The sequence below is a fragment of the Peromyscus eremicus genome, chromosome 4 (assembly GCF_949786415.1).
Source record: "Peromyscus eremicus chromosome 4, PerEre_H2_v1, whole genome shotgun sequence".
Taxonomy (NCBI): domain Eukaryota; kingdom Metazoa; phylum Chordata; class Mammalia; order Rodentia; family Cricetidae; genus Peromyscus; species Peromyscus eremicus.
Window position 1 is genome coordinate 47,312,506 of NC_081419.1, and position 22,618 is coordinate 47,335,123.

The window sequence follows — 22,618 nt, forward strand, 5'->3', positions numbered from 1 at the left end:
TCAGCCTCCCCACACACTGCCCCTGATGAGTTGTATCTCTTTATCAAGTGTAGTGTGTAGGGGCCTAGAATTGGGGTTGCCTGTATCAGAAAGCTGCCTTGTGTCTGTGTCTCTTTGTTTTGTTTTAACTTGCTTCCTACCCATACTTCAAAGGTTTGGGCAAGTTTGCCTTATTCCAAAAGTAACTCCCTTCACAGCTGAGATCATTGTTTATTTTGTTCATGACCTACATTTCCCCACAATGAGTTGAAATAAAGTGATCTGTTGTTTGTGTTGTTTGTGTATGATATGGACAGATAGGTGCATGTAATACATGTGTACTTGATAAATAGAGATATCAAATACATATTGGTCATCCAGTCACACTGAAAGCTTGAGTACTTTAGAGGAAATCAAGGCGAATCAATGCAGTCCCTGCTGATGTTGAAGCCGTGTGTGCTCGTCTTCATGTGCAAAAGGGGGGATTGGAAGAGGTATCAGACGCCTTCAGGTTCCGAAGTTTCTGGATCCTACAGTTTGGCAGTTAAGAAGGGATCATGAACTCCTAGTAAGAAATATTTAGGAAGTGACGGCTGCAAGGGACTTGGGGAGCAGGAAGTACTGGGTAGTTAAGGAGAGGTAGTAATCATGGCCTACCTGTTTTAAAAGTTGGAGACCTATGGAAGCAAAGAAAGATGGTGACCGGCAGTCAGGAAGGCCATGCTCGAGCTCAAAACTGGTGTGTCCTAGGTACTGCAGCAGGAGGCTGCCAGCCACCTGTGATCCTCACTGCCAAATGGAAAGCTGCGTCATGAGGGGAGGTCTCAGTGGCTTTTATCCTTGGTATACCCTGTGCCACTTTAAAAGTGAATGACTAGGTCATAAATGAAACAAGCACAAGCTTGGCAGTGAGAGCCCCTCTGTCAGTGTCAGTGGGGTTAATCACATTGTATTTGGGAGCATATTTGCTTAGGTTTCTTCTGAATACCCTCAAGTTTTTGCTCAGAGAAACCCAGTGAATTTTATTCTGAGAAGAGGTAATGGTAAAGAACTCGTCCTGTATCAAGCACTTTGGTATGAAAGTTGCTTAGCAGTAGGACAGAAATGAAAAAAGCAATTAAGTTTATATTTAGTGATCTGTCTATCCACATCTGGAGCACATTTGGGGAAGAATTCAAAAGGGTCGATTCATTTGATGCCTCCTGCTACAAAATGCACGTGGGAGTCAAGCTGTGATTTTCACAGCGTAAGACATTTATTGTTGACTTTCAAAAGTTCTCCCACTTAACATGTAATTACTATCCCAGCAAATGACACTGTAATTTCAGCTTCTTAAGCAAAAGACAGAGCAGTCCTTTAAAAATAAAATAAAGCTTAGGCCTTATCAGATAAAAATTGAGAGTCAGTTACCCCCAAACCAAAGCACTTAGGCACACGCTTTCTCCTGTAAACCAGTTCCTTGCTGTGTAGGTGCGCCGTTGCTTGCCAAGACCGATGTGTCTTCCGTAACAGTGTGGCATTTGGTTATTCAGCCAGCACTGGACTTGGTGGATCTGCTGGGCTTTTTCAAAGCTGTCAATCCTGGTGCAGTTTAACGTCATCTAATGCTTTTAACAAACGCCTTTCCCACTCCCATTCCCACCCCACCCCACCCCCGGTTGATGGCATGGTAGATGTAGATACACGCACTGTAGCCAACCACCTTAGTCATTCCTAGCTACTAAAAGTCTGTACAGAAACAGTTCTCTCTGGGTGGGAGGGGGTGGCTGACACCCTAATTCCGTTTCTTCCAGTTAGCTTGTGAAAAATATTTATAATCAAACCACTTCAGGCTCCAGGAGTGTGTGAGCATCAGACTAAAGTCATTTCTGGTGCAGCGCATCAAGTGCTGGTGAGATTTTATCACCACACCACTTGAGAAATATTTTTCTAGGCTGACAGCTCAGAAGGAAAGAAAAAATTGATATAAGAAAGCAAAGTAAACTGTAAACACTGAGTTCAGTGTTTTGTAAAAACAGAAGACTCAAGTATCTTGCAAACATATTGTTGAGCTGCATGTGGTGGCTTGTGCCTATAATTCCAGCTCTAGGGAACCAGAGGCAGGAGGATCATCGTGAGTTTAAGGCCAATGCAAGTTACATAGTGAGTTCTAAGCCAGCCTGGGCTACAAAGTAAGTCCTTGTCTCAAAAACAATAACAAGAAAACATTAATGTTGAATGGAAGGTAGGTGAAATTATTCACAAAGACCCAAGGGAAAGTCATAGAAACTGGAACTTCTCTACTTCGATTTCTTCAGACTATCCTAGTTTTCACTCCGAGAAACCCAGTCAACTTTGTAGAACTTGCAGTTTGAGAAGACTGCATTGCAAGGAAGGCTGACGAAAGGGAAAAACCTTCTGCCCCACATCCAGATGACAAAATAAGTCATAAATAGCAGCAGATAGCATGAGGGGACAGTAGAGCACCAACAAATCCAAGGTGTGCTTGAAAATGCTGTAGTGAAACTGAATAGGGTGTATCCTCATTTTCAGAAAACAAAAACTAAAGAAGATGCATATGTACATTTATCTTAATTATTGTCCAGTTACTAAACCTATCACTGTCAAGTGAATCAAATAGTGATGAAGTGATGTGTGTATATATATGGGTATGTGTGTCTGTATGTATGCATGCATATGTATATATATGTGTGTGTGTGTGTGTGTGTGTGCACATATATATATATATATATATATTATATATAGTATGAGTGTCTATACTGTAGGTTGCTAGGCTGCAGCATTGAATGCATACCGGCCAAGGATATTTGAAAACTGTTTCCTCATAGCTTAGGAGTGATTGGTTGTTTTTGTTTTTTTTTTAAAGTATCTTAATTGAGATAATGAGGAAATAGTGTTAGACTAGGAATTAAAAGTCCTGTTCAACTTTTAACTTTGATACTGATTTCTTCAGTGCACTTAGCTTATAAATCTTTCTCCCTACTTTCGTGACCTCCACTGTAAGCAAGTTAATAAATAAAGCCCTTCTCTCCCAAGGATGTTCTGTGTATTAAATAAGAGTACACATTGAGAGAGCCTTGAGAGTTCTGGAGCACCCTATGGCACTATGTCCAGTGGGTTAGTGCAGACCCTGCCAACACCTATGGGCGTCAGATGAGGGCAGTGGAGTGGAGTGGAGGGCGGGACTACACAGACTGACTGTGGGAAACATTAGGAATCATCCAGACACAGCACTGTGGTGAGACTTTTCTTTGCTAGCTTTCATTTCCTCGTGGGGTCTTAGATCGAAACGATCCATATGTAAAGACAGCAGGGCACAGCCAGCAGGAAGGTGTCAGACATGCTGGTGAGAGTCCCCCTGGTGCCTGCCCTTTCCCATCAGTCCCCATTACTCCAGTCCTTCTTTGCCAAGAAGTCTGTTATGCAGCCTTGCCTCTGGTCCTTGTCAGGGAGACGTGTGGCTCTGGCTCTCGTGCTCAGCAATTTGTCTACTGTTTCCCTGCAGCTTAAAGACCTTACAGTGTCTTTCTCCCCAAGCGCTTCTGTTCTGTTCCTTGTGAAGAGCCATTGCTTCGTGCGCCTGTGTGTCTTAACCTCCTCTTGACCTGAGAGCACGCAGCCTCTTAGAGAGGCATGAACGATTGTGACAGAGACCAGACTGAGGAGCAGGATGCCAGCATCTTCCACTAGAGCCCTGCACACTGTGAATGTGTCTGCAATCCATAAGAGGGTCTGAGGAAAAACACAGTGGAAAGCTTTCAAGACTGATTCAATTAAGTGCCTCCTGAGAGAGTGGCTGAGCGCCAACAATGGAAAATTCAATATTGGCTTACTGAAAGACACTTCATCTCCCCCCAAGTACTCGTCCCCCACCCCCGTCATGTGAAGGGAAATATTCTACGGCAACCTTTGGAAAATTTGTCATTTTGGGGGGTAATAAAACATACACCTCTCTCAAATTCATTAATGTCAACAGTCACAGGAAAGTTTTAAGGGGAAATGGGAGGTTATAAATAAATTCTTAGAGTGTCTAAAACCAATGAATTGTTCAGATGTATAGTTAAAATTCTGCATGAAATTATCTGCACTTGTGACCATTGATGGGGTTAAAGAAATGAGTGGCGAATAAGTGTGATGTAGTAGTATGAAAGGCTCTGCCCTTTATCTTTCAGCACATGAGGGACTCTAATATGCAGTCCCCATATACCAACTAAATTCAGCATTAAGCAGCATTCAAAGAACAGGCTACTTTTCTTTGTCCTTAAAGTGGTATTGTGGTAGCAGGTCAGTGCAAGCACACTTCATACATGGCCTCTGAGCTGTTTATAAAGAGATATTCAGTGAGTGCCATCTTGACAGCACGATCCAAATGGGGCAACTCAGTGAGTGTGAGCTACTGCTAGTGTCTTTAGGTGTGAACAACATGGTAGGTAGGTAGTCCAGAGGAGTCTGAAGTGTTTATAGATTAAACACTCCAGTGCCAGAGACTGCGTCCCCGTCTATGGGACAAGATGCTCTGACTCTGAAAGGCAAGTGAGAACTAGGAAAGCACAAGAGAACAAAAGATTCATGCTCCCTAGCTCAAAGGAGTTAGCAAAATGGGCAGATAGAGCCTCCCACCTTATTTTTTATCTGCTGTCATTTTATGCTGTTGTTAAATTTTATCCCTGCTAAGCATAAATAATGAAATCCTCCATTAAATGTCACATGATGCAAATGATGCCACTGCCCAGCGTGGTATGAAAAGGATGTTGAAGAAGAGAACCGTGACAGAACCAAACTTTAGAGGGCTGTGCCTTCAGCTCCCGGTCCATGTCAGAGCTGATTTTGAAAAGTTCAGTATGTCAGAAGAGGAGCAAGGGAAAATGAGTTCTGTCCTTTTCCAGAAGTTGGGTGCGCTGGGTGCACAACGAGAGAACATTCAGCAGGGTTTTTTGTGATGGGTGTGTTGTTCAAAACTTCACCGGCATTGGCTCTCAGCAGGTAAAAGGAAGCCTTAATCAAACACAACTTGAAGAAAACCCAGAAAGAGGCCTCTGCTGCTTTAGTATTTTCTATAACCCTTGAAATTCTGCGTTGTCTGCAGAATCTGAAAATATTAACACCATCCTAATTATGGAAAAATTCTCTTTGTCCTAAAACTATTTGTAAGTTTACCATCTTGGGAGGTGGGCACGAGTCACTTTGCCACAATGCAGTGAGTGCAGGAAAGATCCGTCCCCTGCCGTTGGGACCCATCCCTCCAGCTTGTGCCAAGCCCCAGCGGCCGCTTGGCCTGAGGAGTGCCTTTGAAGCTACCGTCTGAAGGCTGGGCCTGCCCACCTACTGGGTACTTAGGGGTGGTCTTGGAGTGCAGCAACAACTCTGAGATTGTTCATGGCCATAGTCCAGTTTTCAACACATTGTGGATTATCAGAACAGCCTCACTGTGACAGGCACAAGCCTCCACTGCTGACATTGTCTTCTTGTTTCTGGTCATTGGGAACCAGGTCTCATGGGAGACCTGGTGTGTACTATGAGACCTGGTGTGTATTACATACAGGGCCTGCCTTGGGAGGCGTTGACAGATTAGGGCAGAGTGGTACTAGACAGTACATGGGCCAGAGGCCTTTGGAAGGGTGCTAGTGCATGTGGCCACGGTAATGGAGGGGGCTGTGGAAAGGGGACATATAGGGTGTTGATGACTGAAGTGACTTGTTGAGGACTGAAGCCACTAATGGAGGTAAAGGAGACGGTGATTAGCAGAGGAGACTCCGGGTACACCCGGTGCGTGTTTGAGCCCTGACTCTGTCACTGCCCTCTGCACCGGGATCACCTACTCACTCTAACCTCACCTTATTTATCTGCAGAACTTGGGGCTGCAAGTGCATCTCTGCAGTTTCGGTGTTAATGCTAGAACTGGCAGAATCAGTGGTGCTGGAGTTGGGGATATACCAGGACTAGGGCTAGATACGAACTCGGCTGTGGAGGTGCCTCAGAGGTGCCCAGAAGGAGTACAAAGTTGGCAGTTTATGTGTGGAGTTACAGCTTTAAGAAAATGGAAAACCAGTGTGGAGATTCATCAAATAGTCTTGACTGTGGGGTTAAGCGTGGAGGTAACAAGGCAGTAGACTGTAAGTAAAGAGAATGTTTTTCTGTGCCATAGGTAGGCATGCTGGAAGGCTGTGCCAGTCCTGTGCCCTTCTGTGCTGCATTTGAAAAACAGCCATAGCATTCTAAGCACCGGCCTTTGCTGCAAGGGGCGTGTAAATAACCCAGAAGTCCCGCCCAGGGTGTGACATGGACCTCTGAAAACATCAAATGGGTTTCATTCCCAAGAGTGAGCACATTTTGGCCACTCTGTGGTTCTCGAGGGCTCAACTTTAGTCTGAAAGAGAAGAAGTGAGCTTTGATTTGATTGCCATTTGCCTGACACTGCAGAGGAAGAGCAGCCACGATGGGTGATGATAAAAATGCACCGCGGTCGGATTTTGTTGGTATTGCGATTTACTTTGCTGCCTGTTACGCTGTTCCATTTAAACAGCTTCGAGAGTCACTTTGTGTTAGCCTCAACATGAAATTCCATCTCCGTTATTGCCTACCATTCTAATAACTGTTTCCAGGATTCTAACTTTCTCATTTTTTTTTTTTCTGTTGCTCTAGTGCTCTCCCTAAAACTAGTCTCAGAGGTAAGCAGGCATGAGCGCTGTCATGGCACAATGCACTGAAAAGTTGTGCCTGTGGTAAAAGTACCGCATGCAGGTGTGAGGAGTGGCCCTGGTTAGTTCAGCCATCTGAGTGTCCAGCAAGGACGTCCTGTGGGCCACCGTGAGGGTCTGTCTCCTCTGTCCATTTTCTTACAATGAAAACTAACCGAAAGTCTCCCCATTATCAGCTCCTGGTATTTTAAGAGCCTTGGCAGATCTCCCAGGGCACGTAGTCATTTCCATCTTAGAGTTCATGCTTTCCAGTGTTAATAGTGAGATCCTGGACCCATACCCAAAGTGGAATAGACATACCTTGAAAGTCAGGTCACAGAAAGAGGCCAGTCAGAAGAGCAGTGGACCTGTCTGCAAAATGTTTTAAAGTGCCGGTGCCCAGACTGTACCCGGGATGGTGAAATTCCACCTAACCCTGCCAATGGGAGTGGCCTCACCTATCCTTGCTATAGAAAGAAGGTGGATACCCAGGAAGGAGAGAGGTGCCGAGGTTGAGATGTAGAACAGCAGCAGACTAAGGACCTCCGAGGACCTTCGGGTAAAGTGTTTGAGGTTTGTTTTAATTGCACTTGTCGGTCGTTAGCAGATTCAGTTCTAGCCATCATGATTGTCCTTGACACCTTGGTTGACATTCTCTGGAATGAAAATATTTTAGATAATGAAGTTATGGCTTGGTGAAGAGCCTTACACTATGTAGAGCCTGTTCTGACTCTCCCAGGAGAAGGGGAGTAATTTATATGGAACATCAGGGGCCTTAATTTATACTGTTTTTTTTGGGGGGGGGTTTTGTTTTTTTTGTTTTTTTTTTTTTAGTGCAAGAAGGAAAAATTAACAGTGAGTTAGGAACCTTCTAAGAATTCTGTATATAAAATAATCAACATGAGTAGAGAATGGTGGCAAAACCTGTATTCTTAGCAGTTGAGAGACTGAGACCAGAGGATCCTGAGTTCAAGGCCAGCCTGGGCTACACTGGAAACCCTATCTCAAAAAGAAAGAGAAAAAAATTACAATCTATTCTTCTATAACCTTCTCTGGTATTTTGAAAATAATGAGCCCCATGCCACAGCTTAGAAAACTTGATGGTATTGGACAAACCAAAATGGGGACTCTATGTAACTGGAAACCTATGTTTCTATGGATTATCTATCTGTTACAGTGCCAACAGCTGGGTGCTGAGTTAAACTGATCCGCTTCCTTAAAGAGAAAAGGGACTGAGGATGTGTTTAGAATGTGGCTGCTGTAGGGTAATTGCCAATTGCCTTCAGGCACAGGCAAGTACTCTACACAGAACATTGATCTCTCTTTAGCAACATTACTGATAATAGCCCAAGTCTTTAAAAGAGGAATTTTGAACCACAAACACCCACTCATTAGGTATTTAACATAGGCTAAGGTAGTTAGTTATTCAGGACCAAAGTGGACCAGGGATACCTTTACAGTGCTTTGTATCTGCATGGAGATTGATCTTGTTGCATGGAAACATAAACCTTGTGGGGATTGCCACAGGCTGACTGGTGTTTAGAGACCTTGTTAGAAGAGGGAAGGGGGGGCGCTGGGCGGGGAGAGGCTGGAGGCACGGGAGGAGGGAAGAGAGGGGGATCTGTGGTTGGTATGTAAAAAGAATAAAAAAATTCCTTAATTTAAAAAAAAATCACTTTTACTCTGAGTTGCCTGTGGGCAGAGGTGAGGACACCACAGTCTCCCCTGCCTTGGGACCTCTTGATCTGGTGCTTTGGGGTCTCCCTCCGTTGTACCAGCTTTACTTCTCCGAATGAGTTTAAAGACTCAGGTTTCTGACCTTTTCTTCAAAGGACAATTTCTTCAAGACCCTGGAAGTTTAAACCAGAGCTTGGAGTGTCCCTGTAGAGGAGGCTAGGAAGAAACTGGGAAGAGCGGGTGGCCAAGTGCTCGAAGCGAACTGTAAACACAGGCACTGCTGGGACAGTGAGGACATTAAACAGAATCTGTCACACACACACACAAACGTTAGAAGACCCGTGTCATTACCAGATCTCTACTGAGAGAGCAGCAGTAGAAAGTTATTCAGAACTGTTATTCAAACTTTCAGGTTTTAAGGGCCAGAGAGCTGGCTCAGCAGGTAAGAGGCGCTTGCCTGATAACATGAGTCCATTCTCTGTGACAATTATGGTAGAAAAAACAACCAACTCCACAAAGTTATCCTCCGACTTATACACATGTCCTGCTCCGCGCGCGCGCGCGCGCGTGCGCATACACACACACACACACACACACCACTGTACTAAATAAAATATAATAAAATTTTAGATTTAAAAATGTGGAAAGGAAATAGAAAACAAAAGGAAGAAAGGTTTGCTTAACAGAGGCAATTCCGAAACCTACTTATACATTGAAATTGTCTGGGAATTGTTTTAAAATGCCAATGCCCGGGCTATACTCCAGATTCTGAAAGGGTACTCTCTGGAGACAGTCCAGACATCATGGGTTTGACGCTCCTATGTGGTTCAAATGGCAGGGTGGGAAAAAACTGTCCTGTTTAGCAGGCTTTTGAGGAATAAGGCACATAGCCAAATTTCTGACTTCTTCAGAGAAAGGAAAATTAAATGTTAAAGAGAAAGGCACTGTTACAATTAAAAGCTGATTTTGTTGTCTCAGTAGACATGTTTCATAGTTTGGGGCATCTTAAACCTTCTCCACTAGCAACCCATTTTAACCCAGGAAATTTCTGCATGACTAAAGGTATATAAAATAGGTATACATCTCAAACATTTACTGATGATAAAGCATAAAGAAATTTATTTTAAAGCAGTTCTTTGGAATACATGTAATTTTATCATCTATTAAAGATCAGAACAAATCGGTATACTAATGGGAATGCATGTACTTGTATGTTTTTGCGTACAGAATTAAGTCTTGGCTAGACACTTAGTATTGCAGGCTGTAGAGCATCCTCAGTGTGCCTCAGTGTTGATGAATGCTTTGGTTTTATACTGACGGTGGTGAAAACACCAATGTGTAGAACAAAATGGCAGAAATGTGTTTAAGGCCATTCTAGAAATTGTTAAAAATTCTGTTCTGATCCCAAGACAAACTCATTTAATTTTTTGTTTGCTTTCAATAAAGCTCAAGTCAGCAAGAAAAACAGCAACTTTTAAAATCAAACCTATGTAGGGGCTGGAAAGTTGGCTCAGCAGTTAAGAGCAAGGACCAAGGTTCATGTCCCGGGATCTACATGGCAGCTCACAACTGCATATAACACCAGATCCAGGGAATCTAATGTCTACCTTCTTCTAATGTCCACAGACACTGTGGTGCACATACATACATACAGGCAAACACTCACACATATCAAATACATCTTTAAAATTTTTAAATAATAGCATAACATGAGACTTCTAATGCAATACAATCCTATGTAAATTTGATATTTACACGCTGAAGAATGACAGTGGTCAAATATTGAAAGCTCCTGTTTTCTGTAATTGAATCATTATGTTTCTACATAAGCAGAGAGCTTTCTTTGTACAGTAAAATCACTGCAGTTGATAATGTACGGTAGTCTCCAGTCTGAACTGAGGGGCTGCAACAGTGTTCTGTGGCACTGTGTACATGCTTGTGGTGACGTGTTGTGAGCTCCATCAAGGCTGCAGTAAAGTCATGTGATGAAACACAGCCAAAATACAGACAGAAACATCTCATGTTAATCACGCATTTGGTTTGTTGTTGTTGTTTTGTTTTGTTTTGGGGTCTTTCCACAGTCAGTTACAAGCCCTCACATGGTATCATGACCCACAATTTGAGAAGCTGTGATATATTATACACACTTTGAAAAATCTCATGTATATTTATCAACTAATCAAGAAGTACTTTTTTAAGGAACATAATTATAGAGCATATGTTGTATGCCTAAGTCTAGGCTCTTAATGTAGACGTTGGAGGGTCCAGTGCAAGAGCGCGGTGGAAACATACATCCTATGTCTAAATGCTTGTCTTATAATTCTGACTGTCAAATGCAATCACAACTCTTAAGATCTTTTCTCATGACCAATATGATGACTATTAAAAAATGATATTACTTCAAATTAATGCAACCATGGGCTCACCTCTTTGCCCACACAGTGCTACTGTGCTCCTGAGAAGGACATTAGGATGGACTAAGACACAGCCCCACATTCAAGAGTTTACAAATCCGTGTAGGACAACCAGACAAACACATTAATATTGAGGTAGAATGTCTGATGTATAAGCAAGAGCTTTCGCTGTCTAGGAAAACAAAGAGTATCCACAAGGATTTGTGAGCAGCTCAACAGGGACCCTCAAGCGTGTATTTGAAGCAGAGTGCAGCTTGGCATTGGTTTATGGAAGGTTTGCCTTGTGAGAAGTCTGAACTCATAGGAGAAAACCAAACAAACAAGTCTGCATTGGCTTGGAAATAAGTGTGTAGATGGACTGAATTATGACAGGCTGTGTCCTGTGGTATCAGGTTACAGGCTCCATGCCCCAATCTTGCACACCGATTTAAAATTAGAAATAGTAGCATGATAAAAAATCCGTTGCTAGAAGCTTCAGTTTTGTTAGATTGAACAGCAATATGAGGAGAAGACTGTGGATTCTGACTGAGTTCTGGGGCAAAGTCACACCTGGCCAGCCTTTTACATTCCTTCCTGCCTTGTTAATATGGAAGCTGGAGATGTCCAGACAAGGGGCTGGGTGGGACTAGCAGCTGCACCATGGTTGTGCTAAGGATTTGCTAGGAATCCCTGTAGCTGCTGTGGTCTTCTGAGGCATCCTGTTGTGGCCTGCAGAAAGCCAGTCTGTGTCAGAGTACGCTGGAGCCAGAGGTAGAAAAAGCTTCGCTCTCATAAATAGAACATTTGCTCAAGTCCTTGAGTGTTTCATGAGTTCCTCCTGAAAATGTGTCTTTATACTTGCCTTCTTTTCTTTCTTTCTTAATTTTACTCACATAAAACAAAGCCTTTGCTTTCTTCTTGGCTTCCTTAGGCTGGATTCAAAGTGCCATGTGAGTCACCATATGAGTCCATTTGGGGAATTTTTGCATAGAGAAAGCAGTCAGACCATCAGAAATTTTAGGTACACCTGGGACCAAATGTCACGAACCTTTTTATGTTGTAACTTAATACATCTTTAGTAATCATATTGTCTTAGGCCTTTGCTTTGCAGATGAGAGAACTCAAGTTTGTAAAAAGAATAGTAAGGCACCCAATTGGCAAATGCAAGATCTGAGCCTAGAACACCGTGTTTTGACTTCCAGTTGAAGCATAATGTGCCAACTGTCAGCTCTTTTCTGAGGAAGCCCACATCTGCCCACACTCCCAAACACGCCTATTATACTTTACAGCAATTATCCTAATAGTTAACACTATTTCGGTTATTTTTTCCAGAGTACTGTCTTGGCTCGTCAATTGCATTGTTATTATTCAATGCAGTTTTTCCTGTGTTATTTTTCTTTCAAAGTTGTAAACCCTATAAGGGCAATTTTTCATATCTAAATCTCTGTATTTATTCTTCTAGAGTTTGGGGTTTTTGATTTCTTGTTTCCTCTTGGTTTTTGAGCATCTCACAATTCAGTTTTATCAACTCTGACTTACTCTGAGGGGTTAAGTCTTTGTTTAAAAAAAAAAGAGAGAGAGAGAGTTTACCGTATGTCCCTTGCCAAACAAAAAGCAATAGAAAATAAGGGACAGAGTCCACTCCTCCAGATGGCAGCCCAGTGACACAGCTACTCACTGTCACAGCACTTCCAAGATTTCCAGTCTTTTCTCTAAGATAAAATATCAATTTGTATCCTCGAAATCTTAAATCAAAACAGAGGAAGTATCACAGAGAGACAGACAGAGAGGAGGATATACATATGTGTGTGTGTGTGTGTGTGTGTGTGTGTGTGTATGGGGAACACTGCCTACAAGAGTCTTTATAGTCTGGGTATCTAGGTTAGAGTGAGTTGGCTCCCTCTTTCCTGCCCATACTACCTGCAGACATGAGGAGATAGCCTGGTTCGGGTGTGGTTCTGGGGAGTCAGGCCATGTCAGGATGGGCACCCTAGAGCAAGGGATCATACAACAGACAGGTCAGAGTTTTCTTGTGTGGGTGATGCCAAGTGAAACACTGGAGATGCCGTGTGACGTGTAGAGTCCAGAAACTGAAAGTACCAAGGATCAGAGTCTCAGAGCCAAGGAGACACGTGATATGAGACAGGGAGGAGCAAGGATCAGCACGTGGTCTTACCTGTCAGCATGCTAGTTGAGTGAATTTAGATTTCTTTAGACATATCCTATGTCATGTACACTAGAGGATGTATATGCTACATCTATTATGTAATTCATGAGTTAAAAGTCTGCCCAGTTTTTTGAAATTTTTAGTGATTTCACATCAGCCTAGTAATAGTTCAGTAGCTCTTATTGAAAATGTTAGTAAGCAGATGTTTCAGATTTCTAAATTTGCATAAACTTCATGCCTGAACCTCTCTAATCTCAAAATTCATAATGCCCAAAACATGAAACTTTTTGTATATAATGTTGGTGGTCAAAAAGTTTTGATTTCTGAGCATTCTGGATTCCAGATATTCAAAACAGGGGTGCTCAACATGCAGTTAATACACTGCTTTAGGAAATCATTTCCCTCCTTGAGAGGGCCAGAACATCTCACATCTAGCTCACTGTGAAGCCCCATGCTAGGGCCAACATGATACCTGCAATACTCACACAGTTTCTAAAGTAGTGCTAATTCTCTTTAAGCATTTAAAAATTAAAAACTAGGTAGAATTTGATCCCTGAATAACTAATACTGGAGACAGGACCCTACAGGAGAACTGGGGATGCAGGCATAGGCCTGTAATCCCAGCAGGCTGATACAAAAAGATCACCATAAATTTAAGACCTGCTTGAACTACACTGCAAGACCTTGTCTCTGAAGGAATGAGTCCCCGATGTCTTTGCTCCCCCAGCTTTCCCCCATGGCCACAAGAGTCGACCTTATGCGCTTTTACCCCCTGAAGTCAAGGATATTGGAGATATACATAGGCCTTGACCCTTCCAAAGAGAAAATCAAAGGAAAGCAGCAGAGGGCTGACATGCCTGTTTTCTGAGCTGAATTTAGAAAGAGGTCTTTGATTTTTACATCGTTAATATTTCGTATCTATGTCAAGGTGATAGTGAAAGGCATCGCTTGATTTTCAGTAGTAGAGGTAATTACATTGGGATTTAAAGGTTAAATAAATGGGTCAAGGTGGGAGAATCAATTAAATTAATCCCACTCTGATCATTTAGGCAGGAACAAACTAGAATATGACTATTAGAAACCAGAGTATGAGACCAAGAGTTGTCTCTCTGGAAGCCAGAGCAATAACGGGCAAAGGAGTTCTGCCCACATGCCAGGCAGCAGCTCCATGGCAGCACTGCTTCTGCCATGGGATGGCAATGGCTTGGCTCTGAGCATAAGCAAAGCGTGAGGAACTAGAAACCCCTAGGAAAGCTGGGGTGCATGGGTGAGCAATAGGGGCCTGGGGGCAAGCACAGTACATGGGGTCCTTCAGATCTCAGCTCTCTCCACCTGCCAAACCAGACCTTGGGCATGTTATTTTACATTCTCTTGGTTTCAATGTCCTGTCTGGAAAAATAGAGATAGCAGTACCTACTGGGGAAGAAAATGAGGATTTACCCTAAAACCTTTCATGAGAATTGAGTGAGTTCATTGTGACACCTGAGCCTGGTTTCTAACGTACCATTTCCGATAAATATTGACTCTTGCACCCATGAAGATAAATTTAACTACTTAGCAATAGTAATTACTCAGTGAAGAACTGTTAATAAGGGAAGGGGCAAAAGTCTTCTTTACCAACAGAGAAGCAACAACAAATTACACACGGTTGAAAACAAGCCTGTTGCAGTCATGCTGAAAGACCCAGCATGGCCAGAGAGACTCAGATTGGGAGATGAGGAACACAGGACAGAGAGTGGGTTGAGAAAACCCTCTGCTCTAGCCAGGAAGTCACCAGTTACTGGGATGTGATAAGGGACTAACTCTTCAGTCCAGCCAGGGTCGGGCAGAAGTAAGACTTACTTGACTGAATGTCTGATTTGTAAAGAGGTAGGGATAGAATCAATACATCCATTTCTAAATGAAAGAGAAGTAGTTGGCCGTGGTTCAAGTTCAGATTCCTGTCAGGGATAAAGAAATCACAGTCATGTTTGCCATAGACTGATAGGCAAAGGGAACAGTTGTCCAAGGTGATCAGGCATCTGACCCCCAAGCTGCCCTCTCAAGACTTGCTGACTGTACCAGCAACGTGGAGAAGTCCAAGCTGTGAGTGGGGGGGGGGGGGGGGCTGTTAAATTGGGATAATCATACACATACCTGTCGAAGTCTTGAATGTCCAAGATTCAACTAAGTTATAGTTTAGGCCCAGAGTTATTATGTGTGCGAGGGGGTGACAGGAAGGAAGAGAGGGAGCAAGGGACAGAGAGACAGAGACAGTAAAGTATCTGGCCTTCAAATTTTCAGCACCTGTAGTTTCTGTTCAATATAATTTTAAAATGCTTGCTTGTTAGCATCCACTCTACACAGCATAACATAGTTAGGTAATTGGCAGATTTTGGGTAGGATCTACTTCTCATTTAGGTTTTTTTGGGAGATGATATTCACATTTATGCCCGAGATAAAACAGCATAGTATAAACTGAGTTCTCTCTGGAAATCTGGTGTCAAAACCATGCAGAAGTGCTGAACTAGAGAAACCTAATGTTGACTGTGGAGACATTTCACCTTCCAAAGCATCTCCTCTGGCATGTAGCACTCTTCAAGATGAATCTTTGACTCTGCCTCCTAGAGAATAAATCTTGGTTCTCTTTGGATGTTCAGTGTGGGCCTAATTATTGTTATGGTTCTCAGTTGAGATCATTCCAGAAAACACAAAGCCCACATAGAACTCCTTGTTGAGAACATAGAAGAGACAGGACAGAGGGTGCTGTCCATAGCTAGGAACCAGAGATTCACCCAAGGCATCCACCCAGCATGGGGGACATAACTTAGCAGTAGAGTGCCTGTTTGGGCGTATAGGAAGTTCTGGGTTCAATCCCCAGCACTGAAAAACAAAGTACCTGTAACTACCTGAAACATTTGTACAGTAAGACCTCCTGGGCTTAATCTCTCAATTACCATTATGTGTTCCTGCACTCATATCACTGAATTACTTAAAAAACATGATGGATGGCACCGAACATGTGAAAGTTTACCCAACTATATGTAATAAAGATAGAAAACGTAAATTCGCACTTTTGTAAGTCACTATATGAGATAGATAGCTACATAGATACATAGATACATTTCATTCTTACGTTGGAGGTGGATCCTCTAGATGAGATGTCTGTGGCAATTTCTCTGAGTCTCCCAGACTCCTGAAGTAAAGAAAGAAAGCAGAATGCCTTAAGTTGTATTGGTATTCTAGATGCTAATGAAAACAGCTATAAATGTTTTATTAAAATAAAATTGCTCTGTGGATTCTTTGCTCAACAACAAAAACATTATAAACTTTTCTCCAGGAATATATGCATTCTGCCACCGCATTCTATATGCTTCTATTAAAGTCAAATTTAAGAAAAAATGGTCCATAAGAGGTAAAAACAGAGTAGAAGTCATTATAGGGCAAAGTGAATTATATTCTTATGATTCATTAAAGTCTATTAAAAATAACACACCCCAGCCAAGCTCTATGTGGTCAACAATAATGTCTCTTTATCTCTAGGGAATTGCGTGGGCTCCCTGCAGTCATCTGTTGAGGCATGCCTATGTAGTGAGAAAGAGGCTTGCATAAGAACCCCTTCATCCCATTGATTAATGAGACTTTTAGAAGGAAGGGTATCACCTAGAGATCAAGTGTTGTCTCTGCTGGGCTTGGCAGAGTAATTCCATGTGAGCATGCTTTGTGTGTGCCTGATGTGCCATCTAGTGGTTAAGTGAGCCTAATCTTAATAAAAATAAAAGAATGAATGAATGAATGAATGAAAGAAAGAAAAGGTCTGTACTTGACCCTTTTTTCCCCATACTCCCAACTCTTGTTAGACAGCAGTAGAGGTTTGCTGTTACTTGGGAAAGAACTATTATTTGGGAAAGAAAAATATTATTTTCCCAGAATTAATACATTGAACAGAGATGGGGGGGTGGGGGTGGGGATGGGGACGACACCCTGATACCACCATAGTAATGACACAAATCAGGAATTACAAGCTGGTAGTCTTCATATGTGTTTGGTTTGACACAGAGACTCCTCCCATTTCATTTTATAGGCAGAGGATTCACATCTACAGTATAGTGCACAGACCTCCAGGATACAGCTTGCCCTGTGTACACAATTTTATGCATTTATAACCCATGCAATTACTACCCAGATGAGGACATGAACGTTTCCGGTCAGCCTCCCTCCTCCCCTGCCCTGTCCAGTCCTTGCTGAGAGAGAGGAGGCTGCCCCGCTGAGTCCGTCGCCATGGGTTTATAATGGCACCATCACAGTACATATTTCTAGGCCTAACCTTTCAGGAAGAATAAGATCTTGTCATCACCATTTGAATAGCTTGTCCAAAAAAGGGGCAGTTTGCTCAGAACGGTGTAGGTTTGCTGTTTTTCAGAGTCCAGGTGTCATATGTTAGCTGTCTCCCGCTGCTTTCCTTACCAAGCTCCTGGAGGGCTGTATACTGATTGTATTTTCCCAAGTATCTCTGCAAGCCGCCAAGTCAATTTTCAGAGAAATCACATTATTTCTGAGTGGGATCTCTGAGACATCCATGGCTGTCACAGCAGAGTTGATGCATTCTAATGTCGCTTTTCTGAAATTAATGTAAGTGCCGCACTGTCCCCAGCCCCTGCTCAAACTAAGCCTGTGTGGCGTTGGTGAGACAGGCCCCCAACCTGGAGCCAGTTGGACGCTACTTCACACTGTGCAGAATGATGCAGTGGATGTGGCTGCTTATCCAGACCCTCTTTCTGTTCAAACTCGATGAAGCGTAGTGTCGGGTGTCTAGGGTGCGTGTCAGGAAGCAGAGCCGGCTTTGTAGTCAAGGTATTGTCGTCATCCCAGACACTGCTTCTGCTCGTTTACTTGGTTGCCAGATAAACCAACCCAGGAACCACTCGGCAAACATCTGGCAAACACATTACTGCCAGGATGCAGTTCTGAATGCAGCTGGGAATAGAAAATGTAAGGGGTGTGGATCCCTCCCCCATGGCCGAGGCGCCGAGCCTTGTTTAGCCCTGATGGTCCCTGGTCTGCAAAGTGACATTTCAAAAGACCAGAACCACTTAGCACAAACAAGGCAGCAATATAGGTATTATCTCAACGCACTCTTTGTCTTTCTCAGAAATAAGTAGTATTTTTTTAAGTTACTTGACATAATTTTGGAAAAATAGAAGATGTAAAGAATACAAAATTCTGTGATCCACCAAAGGAAATTCCATGAGCTTTGATCTTCACCCACTCGCCCCCCTTCCCTCTCTTCCCCTCCCTCCCCTCCCCTCCTTCTCTCCCTCCTTCCTCTCCCTCCGTCCCCCCTCCCTCCCTCCCTCCTGCTCTCCCATGACTTTTTCTTCCATCATTAGAAAGTTTCAAAATATGATTCAGGGACAGGGAAGTAACTTAGTCATAGTTGCTGACCCAAAGTGTACAAGAGAGACCTAAATACAAAACATAGACTAGAAATAAAAATATATTTAATTCTTTGATTTACTTCACAATTTCTGAAATAGAGATGAAAACTAATTTGTTAGATATTTTATATCAGATGATGTGTTCATTGTTTGCTACTTTTAAAATATTTATAGATTGGCACATAAACTATTTGAAATAAAAATATTTCATTTCTTGACATAGTGAATCACTAGAACCCCTAATAATAATGCTGAAGCTGACTTCCACGTGTGTTCCTGATTTTAAAAGAAGGAGCTGTTGTTTATTAAAATGTTTATATGAGAGCATTAAAGTTATAGTAAGTCCATTTTTAAAACACAACAATGGAAAATTGGACATTACCAAATGTCTTTGGTGCCATGGAAATAATTAGGTTTGTGCCTATTTGGACTATTGATGTGATACATTATATTGATAGATTTCCTTATATTCATTCCAGTATTAATATATCAATACAATCTATATAAAGTATAATGCTACTTTGAGTTACTAAATTCAGTCTCATACTACTGTTGTGAGGATTTTTGAATATATATTTGTTCTGAATTGTTCTGTGGAGATAATTAGTGTGACAGGATTAAAGACGGAGTGTTAGACACATTGTAGTCCTGAATGAGTTGTGGAAACTGCAGTGAGAAACACACTTTGGTCTATTTCACATTCTTTTCCCTTGAACTCATCCGCCACTTGTGACAGTAAATTTCCTTATGTAAAGGGTGTTTTTAACCTCTCCGAAAACACTCATCATGCTGTTGGTTTAAATTCTTTGTATATTTTCCTTCTGGCCTTGTGCAAGTGGCTCCTACCTTAAATCCAAGAGCAGTCCACCCCCACAGCCATTTGGTACCTTCTCATGCAGCCCAGTGACTACTGAGAGAAGGGGCGTAGGAGTGATCCCAAAGTCACGTGGGGAGGGGGTGCCATGTGACAGTGACAGTGACAGGGGTCCGGATGACAAGTCAGTCTCCAAGGACTGAAGAGCAGCAGAGGCCAACCACAGCAGAGCCCTGGAACCGGGCTGCATGCATCTGTTCCTCGTGGCTGCCCCCTGCTGGGTCTTGTGGCAGAGTATAGAACAGATTACTCTCTTTTTTTCCTAACTCAAGTGCATACTCCAACACACTTTTAAAACTACATACATTCATTATACCTTCATAATTTCTGTTAAAAACAAATCTTTCAAATACTGACATCAGGGCATCGCTTCCAAATGATGTCTTTCAACTGTCGGCTCTTTCCCAGGGGAAGAATTAGACAATTAAGAGCCCTCTAATGGAGCCCCAAGCAGATGCAAGCCTGGCTGGCTCTCATGCATATTCTAATTGCTGCTGTGTGCAGAGTGAGGTCTGCACTGAACTAATGTTTAAGAGTTCACCTTATTTTTTTTCTTGCCGTATAATATTGGGTGGTGTTCTTCACACTACAGAACACCAAAAAAAAAAAAAAAAAAAAAAAAACTTTGAAGACAACGCAAGCCTTTTAAATTAGTTGTTAAATAGAGAATGAAATCCAAAAGATGAGTGAAATTCATAGAGGAAGCAATGAATGATGAAAGTGAAGGAGAAATCAAACGGATTCAGGAATTTTGCTCCTATGTGTAGAGCTGAAAGATGTATGCTGGAACAGTACTTCTTTGAGCTCAAACTCCTAGAAGCAGTATTTACTATAGCCAAAGGATGGAAGTAAGCCAGGTGTCTGCTGGTGGACGACCATGTAAAAGGGTGGTATGTACATATACTTCAATAGGAAAGAATTCCTGATACTTGGTGCAGAAGGGATAAACCTTAAGGATGTTGTGTTGGTAGAAGGAGCCAATGACCACTGTTTCATGATTCCACAAACAGACCTTAATAACTCAGCTCACAGAGGCAGAAAACAGAACAGAAGTTTCTTGGGACGGAGGGGAGAGAGCTACCGTTCAGTGGGTCTGGAGTCTCAGTTTTTCAGGAGGGTGGGTGGCGGTGGCTGTTACACCGGAGTGTGGGTTTGCACAATGCTAGCGAAGTGTGCACTTGAAATAGTGACAGTGTTTTAAAGACCGGGTAGTTTCAAATAGGCTGCTTGAGAGAGAATCGCCGCAGCCCACACCATCAGGGCGCCATGGCAAGGGATGAGTCCTCAGTTCCTGCTTAACTTCCAGGCTGTCTCCCCAGGAAGGGAGAGGGCAGTTGGGGGACACTGTTGACCTGTGCTCGCTGGAAATCACTAGGACTCCTTTGAACAAAATGAAATGCTGTGTTCAGTAATGGCTTTCTTCTCCTCCTCAGGGTGTTAAATACCACACTGTTTGAAAGTTGGGAGATTGTCGGACCTTACCCTTCCTGGTGGGTTTTTAACCTGCTACTGTTGCTACTACAAGGCTTGAACTGCTTCTGGTCTTACTTGATTGTAAAAATAGCTTGCAAAGCTGTTTCAAAAGGCAAGGTAAGCTAAAACTCACCCTATCCAATATGTCCCAGAAATGTCAGGGTATTTTTGGCTCCTTTGAAATCACTTATTTCTGATTTCATCAAAATCAGTGTTATTCTTTCCAAAACCACCTTGAAACACAAGCCGAATTATTTTCTTCCTATTGGTTCATTTTTAAAGTTTCTCTTTTGCTTTGTGGATGCTGACACCCAGCCTCTACAGTTTTAGATTTAATGTTGGCATACTATTTGTTGTGGATTTTTTTTTTCCTCTTTCTCCCTTGGACTTTCTCTGATTATTTCTAGTGAGCAGAAATTTAATTTAATAATTTATTTGTTTTCATGAAAAGGACTGCTTGGTGTCATGGGTACATTTTTAAGCTGGCCCTTCTCTCAAATGGAAGAGTAAATGCATTCATGACTTCTCCAACAAAATTGACTCGTCTCTGTTTTCAAATGGAACCATGGGGCTGACTTAAATAAACCTTCCTGAGCCCCAGCCCCTTTGCCTAGAGCAGTGACGTTTCCAGATCATTCTCCAAGATGTTTTCTTACTTCCTGTTTGCTCTCTTCCTCCTGCCACCCTGGAAGGCTGGGAAGTGGAACCCTTTGCATGTAAGTTTCTTGTCTTCTCTCTTCCTGGGTGACATTTGCCTGCTGGCGGGGTGCTAAAGGGCTTTGTTCTGGGCATTTCCTTCCATCTAACCCGTTGGCACTACGGAAAGCTTTGGGGCAGTTGTCGTTTCCATGAACTACAAAAGACACCAGAGGGTGTGCCACCATGGCCCGTTTCTGTGAGCATGTAAATCTTGCTGATTCGATGGGAAGGGAGGTTTTTTTGTTTTGTTTTGTTTTGTTTTTTCTCTTGGTGCCTAATATGTTGGCTAAGAGACTGAAACAGAGCCGTGTGACATGAGAGAGACGAAACTAGTTGATCTGTGTGGCGCAAAAGGGAGACCTGGGTTACCAATGTCCTGATGGTCAGAAAACAGAGGGCAGCACATGAGCCTCTGACCTCAGCAAGGGAGGTCCACAGAATCGGCCCCTCCTCAGGAGACATCTGGGCAGCTTGTCATGGTCTATGGAGCCAGTCCTCAGCATCACCACCTATATAAACCCAAAATATTTTGATTAACTAATTTCTTCGGAGAGAAAGTTCATTTTTCCCTGTGACTTCTTACTCTTTGAAATGAACTCGTGTTTCTTTTGAGATTTTTCTTGTCTTCATTTGGACACAAATTAAATCAACATGCATACTCCAGGGAGTCTGATAATAACTAAGGATGAAGGATGCGGTAGATTCGATTACTCGTGTCCTTATAGGGTTGCTATTTCCACAGGCCTGTCATCTTCCCTCTAACTGCTATTCCTTCATCTCCGTGAAGAAATGATCACTAATTACACCCCGCAGCTTTGGCTTCAGGATGCCTTCTCGGCCTCTGCTGCTCTCGCCTAACACAATCAGATGACTCCTGTCCGTGGGCTCTTCCTGGGGATTATTTTGAGACATTCTAAATTGTCATTTTTCTTTGACAGTGTCATAACTATGGATTTTTCCAAATGTAATTTAAAATTATCTACTAGGCATGCAAATTAATGCTCTCTGCATCTAGAGTCCTATATTAGAGCCTTAATTTGGGACTAATAGACTTACTAATATAGTGGAGCTTTACAGTAATACTGTCTTTATGACTCATGCCTTTGAAGTTGGGATTTTCTTATCCCCTCAGTCATTTGTTGCCTTGGTATCTACGTTTGTTGTTGTTGTGTTTTGTTTTTGAGTGAGATGGTCCATGTGAGTTCAATCTCACCTCAGAGGACTTTGAATTGGTGATCATCTGTGTACAATATTTAAGCCGT

The 22,618-nt window shown here is 42.6% G+C and overlaps 1 protein-coding gene across 1 annotated transcript in view; it reads left to right on the forward strand.

Moving 5' to 3' along the window:
* Window positions 1–22,618, forward strand: part of Cers6 (ceramide synthase 6) — a 253,788-nt gene that overhangs the window by 225,957 nt on the left and 5,213 nt on the right. Inside the window, exon 9 of the mRNA XM_059260613.1 lies at window positions 20,618–20,774. Coding sequence (XP_059116596.1) covers window positions 20,618–20,774 — 157 coding nt within the window. The remainder of the gene's footprint in view (window positions 1–20,617; window positions 20,775–22,618) is intronic.